The 14,608-nt window shown below is 45.1% G+C and overlaps 1 protein-coding gene across 2 annotated transcripts in view; it reads right to left on the reverse strand.

Annotated features, from left to right (window-relative positions):
• LANCL1 (LanC like glutathione S-transferase 1) overlaps positions 1-13,911 on the reverse strand; it is a 49,172-nt gene extending 35,261 nt beyond the window's left edge. Inside the window, exons 1-4 of one of the 2 annotated variants that reach the window (XM_077272236.1) lie at positions 13,630-13,911; positions 8,976-9,066; positions 5,563-5,680; positions 3,619-3,826 (exon numbers count right to left, since the gene is read on the reverse strand). In XM_077272236.1, coding sequence (XP_077128351.1) covers positions 3,619-3,826; positions 5,563-5,680; positions 8,976-9,059 — 410 coding nt within the window. In that variant the 5' untranslated portion in view covers positions 9,060-9,066; positions 13,630-13,911. Of the gene's footprint in view, positions 1-3,618; positions 3,827-5,562; positions 5,681-8,975; positions 9,067-13,550 lie in introns of both variants that reach the window. The other variant, XM_077272237.1, reaches the window with a different exon arrangement.
• Between the last annotated feature and the right edge of the window lie 697 nt (positions 13,912-14,608).

Consider the following 14,608-nt stretch of genomic DNA (forward strand, 5'->3'; position numbering starts at 1 on the left):
GGGAAAACCCGAGCAACGAGTACACTCGCTCATCACCAGCATATGGATGAAAAAAAGCTGGTGGGAACTGGCTTCCAGATCTCACTACATAAAACAAAAGATGAACAATTAAACAGACTGATGATAAACACCGTAATTCGTTGGGTTCTTACGATACTGTACTGAAGCTCCGACTATAAGATTTTACCCTATTAGCCTTCATAGACCATAAGGCCAGAACATAGATTGCAAGATAGATATAGCAAGCTAATCGGCGCTCATTTACTTTCAAATATGGAGTTATTTTAAAAGAACAATAAATTATGCACTGCATTCAATGTACATTTTCGTTGGTAGCGCATCCAATATTTCCAAGAAAGAACATAATGCTGACAAATCTTAGGTCTTCATGTGCTCATTTGCCACTGACAGTATAGTTATAAGGCTATGTGCACACGTTGCGGATTTTGCTGCGGATCCGCAGCGGATTGGCCGCTGCGGATCCGCAGCAGTTTTCCCTGAGTTTACAGTACCATGTAAACCTAAGGAAAACAAGATCCGCAGTGCACATGGTGCGGAAAAAAACGAGCGGAAATGTAGCGTTGTTTATTCCGCAGCATGTCAATTCTTTGTGCGGATTCCGCAGCGGTTTACACCTGATCCATAATAGGAATCCACAGGTGTAAAACCGCAGGTGGAGTCCGCACAAAAAAAAAAAAAATATCGGGGTAATTCCCGCAGGATATCCACAGTGCGGTTTACCTGCGGATTTACCAAAATCAGTCCGGAAAAATCCGCAGAGTAATCCGCAGCATGTGCACATACCCTAAGAATATCAGGGCCTAGTGTAGCAGCAACACCATTCAGTGTGCAAGGTAGAGGACATAGTATTCTTAATGGATGGTGAGAAAACTCAGGCAGTTAAGTCACTATAGTGCCCTCTAGCGCAGACAGGGCGAGAGAACAGGATAAACAATAAGGTGACTGTGACAAAAAAAAAAAATAAAAATAACCCACACGAGCCTATAATTAAACTTGAAGTGCTGGCTGGGGACCATTAGGAAAGCCCTGACCATTCTGATGCAGACCTGAGTCAGATTCTACCTGCTCCAGATGATTGACAACTCTCACTATGTACATACATGGGAGGCACCTGTCAATCAAATGCAGCCGGCAACTGCACCACACCAGTCAGCCCCGGCTCTACAATCTGTTTTCTCTAAAACATCAGAGTTTTAAAGTTTAAAAGGGACATTTACACTGCAAGATAATTGTGAATGAGTGTTAAAATACTTGATTTACGATTACCAAGCTGTCAATAACTAACTGTCTGTGCTGTTCCTGATCTAAGAAACTTAGCTGTTAGTGGAGATGAATCTGTGCTGCACTTTATGCACATGCTCAGTAGTGATTAGTGCTGGGGAGTTGGAAGTTAGAGAAATTGGGGAGTCCGAGTCGGAGGTTTAACTTACCGACTCCACAGCCCTGATAGCAAGAAACACTGATAACATGGCTTGTTCACCAGACAAGTGATAATTGTTATATCTGTGATGTTCCTGAGCTTCAACCCCCAACAATTGCCAGAACAGGTGATTCACATCCACCGTCACCTCTAAAGCAAAACTGCTGCCTAAGGCATTCTAGTGGAGAGTGACTGGCGGCACGTGTCCTGCTGCTTCATTTGTGGTGTAAGGGTGTGACATAATATTTTAATTTCCATTACGCCAATATGTTCCACACTTTACAATCCAGAGGGGACATGTACGGATAATATGAGTCATTACAGAGTAACAATTCAACAGATAAAAAAGGAGCGAGGGCCTTGCTGCAAGCTTACAATCTATGAGGCGATAGGGGAGACACGAAAGATAAATGGTAAAATGTGCATGTCCACAGTCCAGGCATCAATAAATAGGGCATTAAAGTAATGCTGTATAAAGCGGTCATCAGCCAGTATCTGTGCAGGCACCAATACAGACTGCTATTGACAGCACTGAAGGGAGAATAGGGAATAGATTGTTAAACTAGTGGGAGGATAGGCCAGCCTATTTAGGGCTCCCTTATAACTGGATGCTGGGAATTAACAGGATTGTTTTGGGTAGTGCATTCCAGAAAACTGGTGCAGCACGAGAATAATAATAATAATCTGAATTTTTATATAGCGCTAACATATTCCGCAGCGCTTTACATATATTATCATCACTGTCCCCAATGGGGCTCACAATCTAAATTCCCTATCAGTATGTCTTTGGAGTGTGGGAGGAAACTGGAATACCCGGAGGAAACCAACGCAAACACGGGGAGAACATACAAACTCTATGCAGATGTTGTCCTTGGTGGGATTTTAACCCAGGACTCCAGCGCTGCAAGGCTACAGTTCTAACCACTGAGCAACTGTGCTGCCCTAGAAGTCCTGGAAATGGGAGCGGGAAGTTCAGGTCTTAGAGGGTGTTAGTCTTAGGTAATTAGCAGAATGGAAGTGAAGTCGAGTAGGTTGCTAGACAGGATAGCCATCATTATGGATTTTCAAATAAGATTATGAAACAAAAGAAGACAGAAAAAAAAAAATGAAAAAATTGACATGTTGGAAGCCAAAGTAGATTATAGCCTTGAAGAGAATGTATTATCGCAAAATGACAGTTTAAATCAGGTTTTGTAACACAGATTTTTTTTTTTTTTACTTTTGCAATCTTTATACTTGCCACTTTAGATTCTTGTACTCTTCAGGAAGAATTTAACAGGCTCATTATCATCAGAGGCAGGATTACAATGACAGGCAACACTTCTATCCACAGCTAATAACAATAGCAATAATAATACAACAATCACAATAAGCGGTATCACAGCTTACCCTGCTCGCCCTCCCTTCTCAGTGACCATTGCACAAGCTCAACAAATGCTTCAATTTAAGAAGCTTCTGCATAGTTACAGCTCACAGGTTTAGAAACGTAAAATACATTGGGGCCAATACATGAAACCACAGGAGTCAAAAAAGATGGTGCGTGTTACAGATACTTTGTGCCAGCGCAAGAAATGTCCTCCAGTCACCAGGTGGCATTCAGATGGGTAGTAATTTATACCACTGTAACTTCTGGGTAATTTGTTGGGCTGTGCTCGGACGTGCCCCTCCAACTAAACCCCAAACACTTTTTGAAAAGTAGATTGTCTGGATGCAAAAATGTCAATAGCTGCTATATTTTTTCACAGCTAAAAGATCTTTTGACACAAATTGTCAGATGAAGCGTCCCTTTCCTGGGCAGAAAACTACAAACCTTGGACAGCGCTTGTGTTACATGTAGAAATCAATGAGAATGTGTAGACTGTATGGAGAGGAATTATTGTCAGCCACACATCACTAATCAGATCAATGAATGAGATGCCAGCAGTTTGAGTTGTATTTGTGTATAAAGAAATGAAACTAGCAAAAAAAAAAAGTCTAGAGGGTTAACTTGCAGGAAAATACCTTTCAAATATACGCTTATATTTAAACAGGAAGTTTGGTGGCAGGGAGAAAATAAAGTTATGGTATATCCTCCCTGCAGCTACTCACCAGTCAAGTGGGGGGAACAGAGTTTATATATTAGTTTAGTCACATTGTAGAGAAGTCACTTTTTTCATTGGCAGATATGAAACCCTTACCTTGAAATACATTCATCTGCCTCCTTATGGGACCCGAGCTTATATAAAATGACAGCAGCTACTGCATATGGTCCTACTTCACCGCACAGAAAAGTGACATCTCGTCTTGTCAAGCAGCGCAGTCCTATGGAGGCATATTCCTGAGCCCTTATCAAGAATGACTGATCTCTATACACTTCAGAGAGGTGAAGATATAAAAGGGCTATTCCTGGAGGAAATAAAAGACATGCAAATAATTATACAATAAGGAATGTAATGAAAATCTCCAACGCCCATAGCTGATCTTGAGTATACAGATATCGCCTGTTCCCACTGGCCTGCCACTGGGACACCATAGAAATAATGGGATCATCCCACTACACTGGATGGATGTTCCAGACAAAACAAAGGATTACCCTTCCACTGGTAGGTGAGAGACGATAGATCGGTGTGGTTCCAACCATTGAACCCACCCTGAACGTACACATGTGGGACTTGGATACTTTATTTCTGGATTCTCGGCAAGGAGATGAATGGAAGAGTGACAGGTCTATAACAGCAGATTTTGGGCATTGTCAGTGTCATAAAAATAACTAAGTAAAGCAGCAAAGTTCAAATGCAGCTTATTACACTAGTCAACTCATCCTGGAGAAACAGGGAAGATCACGACACAAGTCTTCTCCCAAACCCTTCTCACCCTATTGGGCGAGACAACAAACCACAGCTGCAAATATGGCAACGGCATATCTTTTGTAAGAGGATAGGACACGATTTCAGAATGTCTGGATCCTTCTCCCACCCAACAACATTCAGCAACAGGATCAACCAACTTCACTGAAATGCATATAGGGGGCAGCTGGGCAACAAAGTGAAAGTGGTAATATCTTGACATCCTTAATTTGTCTATTACAACTACATTTGGGCATTAAACCCGACCTATCTAAATAAAATATTTCAATTACACTGTAAACTAACACTCCCAGAAACTATTCACAATATAAACCCAAACTTTCAAAAATAAAAGACTCTACACCAATTCACCTTCATTGCCCCATTCTGCAAGTACTCTGTGCACCAAAAAGTGTCGCCATGGTGCGACCGATGCAAAATAGTACCTATAGAAGACATATAGCAAGGGGGCTGAAAGACATGTTAAGGGACAATGTACTAAAAAATAAATTTGGGGCATAATTACTTTTGATTTATTGGACAATTTTTTAACATTTTTTGTATTTTTTAAACTGGAAAGGGGGATAATAGCTATTGTATTAAAAAACATTTTAAAAATGTTTTAACTTTACTTTTCAATCTCCCTTAAAATAGTCAAGATTGCGGTCTCCTATGAAACTTATCACTTGTGACACAGGCTAAGAGCCATCTCCAATCACTACTTTTACGGGCAGATGACAGCTGTATAACACAGCCTTCATGTGCCATGTGTGGAGTTTGTCTAACTCTCAGTACGCTAAACTCATGAAAACCCCAACATAGACGTACAGTCACGTACATTTGCAGCAAAACGTCAAAAACTACGAAATTTAGAAGCACGCCCAATCGAATTCCATCATTTTTTGAACAATGGAGTCATCCAATAAAAATCGTTTTATCACCGATCCACACCAAAGATAATGAATATAGAAGGAAGTTACATGGAAGTTAGGCTTCTCTTCACTGTGGTCTTGCAACGAGCAGAAACGGGGAGCTCGGGGGTTCTACCAGTGAGACCCCCGTGATCATACATTTATTACCCATCATGTGGATAGAGGATGAATGTTCATCGTGGGATATCCCTTTAGTTTTATAACCTGGGTCAATTGCAACAATCATAAAGATCCTCGTTATAGAAATAAACAATATAATGCTATTCAACATGAAATGGTCATCTAGAATTTGCATAGCAAGAAACAAACACTTATAATAAAGCTCTAACAAATTCCTTTAAAAAAAAAAAAAAAAGTATTTTACCAGACCATCCGGTGTATACAGTGAAATCGCCACGATCCGCAGATTTTAGGCCAGCTTCCATAAACAGTAGCAGCTCTTTGATTTTATTATTCAAACGATCAATAAAAACAGGACTCAGCTTTAAAGAGGGAAGGAGAAAAAAAAAAAAATCATTAGTTAGGTCCAGCAATATTTAGAAAGGAGTCCATAAACACATTAGGTTTGAAACTGGAAACACAAAAGTGAACATGGAAACTGCAATTGAATACAAGAATAGAATAAGTATTATTTTTAGTCAATTTCTTTACTATAGAACCAGAGCGACCCTTTTCATGGATAACTGTAGAATAAAATATAGATTCGGATCTCACATCCAAAAATTATACATTGATCTATTGCAGCTAAACAAAATCGAATATGAGGTTCTTAGTTGACTTTATAATTGGAATGTATAAGGCCAGGTATGTTTTATTTATGGTTTTAAATCCTCTGGCATGGCAGAGAAAGCATAGTATGCAGATCCGGCCAGTGATCATAGGGACTGTTGCGACTAGTCCAATGCCGCTGCCGGCCGTCATCTCTCCACAACACTAGTTGACGGACAGGTCATTTCCAACGTACAAATATTAACTGACCTATGAACCTACGGCCTCCGTCCGGACGTTAATAGTATTAACTCCTTCATGACCCGGGCTATTTTCATTTTTTGCTCCCCTCCTTCCCAGAGCCATAACTTTTTTATTTTTCCATCAATATAGCCATGCGAGGGCTTATTTTTTGCGGGACAAGTTGTACTTTTAAACTACACCATTGGTTTTACCATGTCGTGTACTAGAAAACGGCAAAAAAAAATTCCAAGTGCAGTGAAATTGCAAAAAAAAAAAAAAAAGTGCAATCCCACACTTGTTTTTGTTTGGCTTTTTTGCTAGGTTCACTAAATGCTAAAACTGACCTGCCTCTGATTCTCCAGGGCATTATGAGTTCGTAGACACCAAACATGTCTAGGGTCTTTTTTATCTAAGTGGTAAAAGAAAATTCCAAACTTTGCTAAAATTTTTTTTAAAAAATTGTGCAATTTTCCGATACCGTCTCCATTTTTCGTGATCTGGGGTTGGGTGAGGGCTTATTTTTTGCGTGCCGAGCTGCCGTTTTTAATTATACCATTTTGGTGCAGATACGTTCTTTTGATAGCCCGTTATTGCATTTTAATGCAATGTCGCAGCGACCAAAAAGAAAAACGTAATTTTGGCCACAGGGTGGCGCTCATAGCAATCCGGCATCAACAACCATAGAGGTCTCAAGCAGACCTCTGGTTGTCATGCTGATGCGCCAATGACCCCCGATCATGTGATGGGGGTCACCGATGCATGCATTTCCGTCCGGAACCGCTTGTTAAATGCCACTGTCAAAGAGTTTGACAGCGTCATTTACCTAGTTTATAGGTGCGGGTGGATCGCGATTCCACCCACGCCTATTGCGGGCACATGTCAGCTCTTCAAAACAGCTGACATGTCCCGACTTTGATGCGGACTCACAACCGGAGCCCACATCAAAGCGGGGGTTCTGCCATTGGACGTACTATTCCGTCCGATGGCAGAAAGTGGTTAGTACATACATACCTGGCTGCAAACAGGCACCCAGTCTCTGATTTCAAAGTTTAACCAGAATGAATCAAATTATAGGTTCCTTTTAAACATAAAAGCTGGAGCACACGTAGGACCCGATTCATCAAAGCATTTAAGTCAGAACTTTTGCTTAAACTGAGCAAAGTTAAATTTTAGAGTTTTCACCCAGATTCTCTCAGATCTGCCAAAATGGGCAGAACTATAACGGGATGGGGACATGGTGCCACAGCTCATCTAATTCATGACGAACTGTGGCATTACTTACACCAGAGATATAGTCCCTCACGGCAGCAAGATTCAAGGTGAGATGCACGTCACTTATCAGATGCTCCCGATTCATTAAAATGCATGCACGTCTTAATGAATTAAAAATATGACGAAAAGAAAAATATGAAAGTTCCAATCCCCTCTTTTGCCCCATTGAAACTAAAAATTCAAAAAATAGAGAGGAAGACGGAGGCATCACTCATGAGCTGCTGATATCGAAATATTAAATTAAAACATTTATTTAGACATTTAAAAGTCAACGCGTTTCGAGGTCGCGCAGGACCTCTTCATCAGGACAAAACCTGTTTTTTTGCCTGTTCTGTTTGGCTCATAGTGGTCACAGACCGTACCTGACTGTGACTATAGCTTTCGCATTCTGTGATGTTGACAGAGCAGCGGCTTCTCTTCTGCTCTGTTCATGGGGCATTACTGCCAAAGTTATGCCGAATGACAGCCAGCTCCCTGCTGCCTAACTGCAGTGATGTCAGCTGTCAATCAGCCTGACGTCAGCTGTCAATCAGCCTGACGTCAGCTGTCAATCAGCCTGACGTCAGCTGTCAATCAGCCTGACGTCAGCTGTCAATCAGCCTGACGTCAGCTGTCAATCAGCCTGACGTCAGCTGTCAATCAGCCTGACGTCAGCTGTCAATCAGCCTGACGTCAGCTGTCAATCAGCCTGACGTCAGCTGTCAATCAGCCTGACGTCAGCTGTCAATCAGCCTGACGTCAGCTGTCAATCAGCCTGACGTCAGCTGTCAATCAGCCTGACGTCAGCTGTCAATCAGCCTGACGTCAGCTGTCAATCAGCCTGACGTCAGCTGTCAATCAGCCTGACGTCAGCTGTCAATCAGCCTGACGTCAGCTGTCAATCAGCCTGACGTCAGCTGTCAATCAGCCTGACGTCAGCTGTCAATCAGCCTGACGTCAGCTGTCAATCAGCCTGACGTCAGCTGTCAATCAGCCTGACGTCAGCTGTCAATCAGCCTGACGTCAGCTGTCATTCAGCCTGACGTCAGCTGTCAATCAGCCTGACGTCAGCTGTCAATCAGCCTGACGTCAGCTGTCAATCAGCCTGACGTCAGCTGTCAATCAGCCTGACGTCAGCTGTCAATCAGCCTGACGTCAGCTGTCATGCCCCATCAACAGAGCAGCCTGAAAAAAAAAAAAGAGCTGCTCTTTGACTAGAGGTCAAATGAAGCAGCAGAACTGCTGGTATAATCGGTCCGTGACCTCTCTGAGCCAGTGCCAGACAGAACAGGCGGATAGTTAGCAACTACTTGCCTGTCAGTTCTTAGCCCCATGAGATCAAAATAAAATAGTTCCCGAAAACCCCTTTAAATATACCAAATTTACTACGCCATATCCCCTTTTCTAGGCACTTCAGTAAAGTGTCTAGAACACGGAGTACGTGTGTCACATGAAATGTGCATCAGTAATCTGCCTCAATTTGAGACTGAATTTTGGCATCTTGCTTCATATATCGGCCAAATATTTCCATCTTTAGATGTTTCCAGCTTTAAGAATAAGAGCCTCTTCACTCACCTGTCCAGCCGAGTTGAAGGGTGTGGACGGATCTTTACTGTAATCTAGATATAAAAAAGGATTTGGAAAGCCTCTGATATCCATGGTATAACTAAGGGAAAAAAAAGAATATTGATTGATATGGTTGTTGCTTTACTTTTTCTATTGGTCTAGCCACACCGCTGTCATATTACAGTATCAACTATTTTCACAAGACTGAGGTAAAATGTTTTGGAAAAAAAAGCATTTTAAAAATTAGATGTGATATTGACGACCATTGGATGTTTTGAAATTTGAATTTGGGACACACTAGCCCTTCCATTGGGACATGGTAAGATCCACCACTAACCCCGAGTTCCCACTGTCCGTGGCGAGTTGTGTCCAGCTATTCACTTGTATTGATCGAGGTCGCGCACGACTAGTCAGAACGTGAAGGAACGTGCATATCGCATACTTGCAGTCACATAACCACCCGCTCCTGGCGCTGGGGCATCCTGACAGTGCACAATGTGCACACTGAGGATTCACCAGTCGGCAGTCAGTTTACTTGGCGGCTTTCTCTGTTCTCCCCTTTGATAATACTTGTATGAGCAGACGAGATGAACATTCATGCATTTTGGTGGGAGTCAGGAAAAATAGCTGTCGACTGATCAAGCAATCGGCCATCAGATGTTGTATGTCTATGGCCGGCTTAAATGGGTTTTCTGGTTTCAGAAACACCGTTTCCTTGCTGCAGTTTGTTTTAATGAAAAACTGCTTTACACTCTGATCCCGGTGTCTTAAAGGGAACCTGTCACCACTTTTTTGCTCTCTCAGCTAAAAATATCATTTAATTGCTTGTCAGCTATGCATTCCACATATACATTCGAAACCCCGACACCCCATGCATCACCTATAAAAACCTTTTTAATTTGTCCCGCGCTGTATGTTAAAGGGAACCTGTCACCCCTAAAATCCAAGATGAGCTAAGCCCACCGGCATCAGGGGCTTATCTACAGCATTCTGTAATGCTGTAGATAAGCCCCCGCTGTATCCTGAAAGATGAGAAAAAGAGGTTATATTATACTCAAGTGGGCGGGCAGTCCGAACCGGTGCGCGTCGCGGTCCGGCGCCTCCTATCTTCATCAGATGACGTCCTCTTCTGGTCTTCACGCTGCGGCTCCGGCGTACCTTGTCTGCCCTGTTGAGGGCAGCGCAAAATACTGCAGTGAGCAGGCGCCGGGAAAGGTCAGAGAGGCCCAGTGCCTGCACACTGCAGTACTTTGTTTTGTGACGCATCCGTTTTTTGGGCGCAAGCGTCAGGGCGCAGAGGACGCAGCTTGTTGCATTTTTTTTCAACTATAAAAATGACCGCATGCGTCACAAAACGCTACGTTTTGCATGCGTTTAGGCGTGCGTTGCGTCGCCGATGCAGCACACAACAACGCAAATGTGAATGTAGCCTAAGAACATCTTTTTCACACAAGTATATCCCGTAACCAGCTGGAAAAGGCGCTATATTAATGCTTTTAAAAAAAACAAAAAAAACTTATGAAGAACAATAGATTTTTATACTGCAGCGCATATGTTCAGGCTTTAGAACTTCTTTTAACCCATCAACATTTTCAAAGATGTCAAGTGGTTAAAAGAAGTGACTGGAAAAATGGCTTCTGCTCAAAAATGACAGACAAGATGCTTAAGGGTACGTTCCCACGGTCAGTAATCGGCAGCGCTTTGGACGCAGCACATGTCCGTTGTGTCCAGAGCACTGCCGGCTATTGAACGAAGGTGAATCTGCATGTGATCATTGAACCATGCAGAATCACTGCGCCCAATACATTGTACAGGCGATATTTATCTTGTGGAGGCACGCGCCTCCGCAACATAAATAGACATGCAGCGGTCTGGAAAGTCGCGCCACATGTCCATCTACGCAGGTGAGCTGCGGGTGTCGGTGCACGCATAGTGGACATGGGATTTCTTGAAATCCCATCCACTATGCTGTAAAATCTGGTTGCTGTGGATGTACGCAGCATCCAACACGCAGTGTTTACTGACCGTGGGAACAAACCCTTAAAAAAAAAAAAAAAATCAAAGTGAAAGAAAAAAACAAACAAAACACAGTTTCCTGAAGAGTCTTCCTCCTGATAAACTCGACAGGGACGGACGATGTATACACAACAATTATGATTGTACTGGAGATTTGAAACCCTTTACTAGTGAATATACATGCACGCAGGGCCACCTTTCCTCAGAGCAAACACCTGGGTTCTCCGCTAAGCATTTCCTACATATGGCCATCTTGGTAATGGTGCAGGGCTGGCAGATACATTATTTGCCCCTTTGTGCACAAAATTACTATAACATGTCAGAGGGTAAGCGGATGAGACACGCACATAAGGGACAGATTGTGTGTGTGGGGGAGGTCGTCACATGCACTGGTCTCGCATCATTTACAGATGAAACTGTACTATTTTTAAGGTCAGATGGCTCCTGCACCCATCGGTTAGGCGTTAGGATGAATAAAGGCGTTGTAGACAAAAAGAATCATATCTGCAATTTGTAAGAAAACCTGCGTCTGTGAGTTTGGCCTAAGGCCGTGCTCCTCACATTTGAGTCCTTGTTTGGAGCGATGCATTTGTCCTTCACGCTGGTTACTGTTGTACATCACCCGGAGAATCAAACTGTAAGGGTATGTGCACACGGTGCGGATTTGCTGCGGATCCGCAGCTGATTTTATCGCGCAGAAACGCTGCAGATCCGCACTGTGATGTACAGTACAATGTTAGTTAATGGGGAAAAAAAAAAAAAAAAGATGTGTAGACGGTGCGGAAAAATCAGTGCGGAATTGCTGCGGATTTCAAAGAAGTGCATGTCACTTCGTTTGTGCGGATCTGCAGCGTTTCTGCACCCCTCCATGTTAAAAATCCGCAGTGGCAAAATCCACAGAAAATCCGCATAAAAAACGCGGCAAATCCGCGGCTGCGGATTCTGCCAGGAGCTGCGGATTTTGTGCAGAAAATTCTGCACCTCTTTTCTTACGTGTGCACATAGCCTTAGCAACAAAAAGGATATATTCTGTACATCCTGCGCTCTACTAGGCCCGTCTATACATCCCACGACTAAAGATATAAGGGCTCAAGAACAAGGGCCTAAAGAACATGGTGGGCGAATGGACACAAACAGGGCGCAAAACCAAAATGTGAATACAACACAAGTAAACGGCCATTCGCGTCAGCCATGTTCACACAGCAGCACTTCCCGTCCATCTTTTCTCTGTTATAAAAGCAGGTGGTATGTGGAGACAAAGAATTTAGTGGAACTATTCGCAAATCTGCAAATCGCCAAGACAGAAACCATTAGTCAGCGGGGTCCGTCATGTTCTGTCCGTTAGTTTAATTGATGGAGCAGAACATAGATGTAAACTGACCCTGTGGGATTCAATCACCTGGGACGGAAAATCTGCAGCAAATTACAGGCCGGACGCTGAGGAAAAAAGGTACCGAAACCTGATCTGGAGAATAAACAGCCTGTGGGTCAGACGTTCAGCATGGGAACTGAGGCTGTGGACATCGAGGCACACCTGACCACCAGCGAGCCTGACCGCCAGCACCTCACCTGATCCTTGGCTGCGCGACTGACCGCCAGCACCTTGTGTGATTCCCACCTACGCGACTGACCGCCAGCACCACACCTGATCCTCGGCTGCGTGACTGACCGCCAGCACCTTGTGTGATTCCCACCTACGCGAATGACCGCCAGCACCTCACCTGATCCCCGGCTGCGTGACTGACCGCCAGCACCTTGTGTGATTCCCACCTACGCGACTGACCACCAGCACCTCACCTGATCCACGGCTGCGTGACTGACCGCCAGCACCTTGTGTGATTCCCAACTAAGCGACTGACCGCCAGCACCTCACCTGATCCTCGGCTGCGAGACTGACCCGCCCACACCTTGTGTGATTCCCAAGTACGCGACTGACCGCCAGCACCTCACCGGATCCCCGGCTGCGCGACTGACCCCCCGCACCTTGTGTGATTCCCAACTACACGACTGACCGCCGGCACCTCACCTGATCCCCGGCTGCGCGACTGACCGCCAGCACCTCACCTGATCCCTGGCACCTCACCAGATCCCTGGCTGCGCAACTGACCGTCAGCACCTCACCGGATTCCCGGCTGCGCGACTGACCGCCAGCACCTCACCTGATCCCCAGCTGCGTGACTGACCACCACCACCTCACCTGATCCCCAGCTGCGTGACTGACCGCCAGCACCTCACCTGATTCCCCGGCTGCGCGACTGACCGCCAGCACCTCACCTGATCCCCAGCTGCATGACTGACCGCCGGCACCTCACCTGATTCCCCGGCTGCGCGACTGACCGCCAGCACCTCGCCTGATCCCCGGCTGCACGACTGACCGCCAGTACAGCAGCGAGCCTGACCGTCACCAACACAGTTGACCACCAGAAGCTCAGAGGAAGCCCAGTCACACTGCATTGGCTGCAGAATTTCCAATTGGTCCCGAGTGAATACACATAGATTATATATATATATCCCCCTGTAAACCCCCACTTGCTGTGCCTAGGGCACTGTATGAGCACTCGGACGCACAGGCCTGCTCTTCGGCATGGATAAACCCCAGGTCTGTGCACAGAACCGCCCCGGGCCCGGTCCGGAGCACACCGCGTACCTCACAACGGAGACGAGCAGCGAGAGGACAACAGGAAGCACAACGTGCGCAGCGTTATCCGGAGCGAGCAAGCGAGCGAGCCCCGCCCCTATGACGTAACGGCCGTGTCTCCACCCGCGGCCTACAGTGGAGGCTCTGGGCTCAGCTCAGTACAAACTGCAAACTACAGCGGCGTGCAGCGGCCAGCCGAGTGCTCCGGTTATTACTGTCCGCAGCACAGCTTCTGCTCTTCCGTTCCGGGCCTCTCAGCCATAGCATCCCGAGTGCTTTAGCCGCTGCACCACGGAGCCCATTGACTTATTAGGCTTTGTAGCTTCCAAATGAAGCGCAGCAGAAATTCGATGAACCCCATTATTGTTATTAGGCTGTGGGCCCCATTTGTGGAAATGTAAACTTGGCCTCTGGCGAGCGTATGACCAATTGTCCGAGTTTCCTCCGTATTGTCATCTACAATCAGAAAATGAGGCCATTTGTTAGGATGCTAAAGGAAATGTGGATGCCGCAGGGATGCTCTTTATGGGACCAGATTTTTTTCCTTGCTCGGGCAGGACACGAATGGGCGAGTCTCCTCCGATATTCGGAAGACGATAGTGCGCGCGGACATTTACGTCACGCGGACCGTTGGTTTGTGTGAAAAACGTCTCTGAACAGCTGCATAGAATGACATTGGTCTTTGCTGTCCTGCCATCCTTGTACAGGGACCGTAGGTGCAGGGGTCGCGATCTCACCCGGGCCCTGGAGCCTAAGGGGCCCAAAAAGTCCCTTTGGCCTATATGTAAAGTCAAATACTATTAAAGACTTGCAATAATTGGGGGCCGCGTTGGAGCTTTTGCATTGGGGCCCATGAGCCTCAGGTTACACCACTGCACATGTCCTCATCTGACCGAGGCCTTTTAGGAACAGAAATACAAAATACACAATCAGAATGCCAGTGTGGATTAAGCCATAGGCCTTACTCATGTCAGTATTTTTCGGTGAT

The sequence above is a fragment of the Ranitomeya variabilis genome, chromosome 7 (assembly GCF_051348905.1).
Source record: "Ranitomeya variabilis isolate aRanVar5 chromosome 7, aRanVar5.hap1, whole genome shotgun sequence".
Taxonomy (NCBI): domain Eukaryota; kingdom Metazoa; phylum Chordata; class Amphibia; order Anura; family Dendrobatidae; genus Ranitomeya; species Ranitomeya variabilis.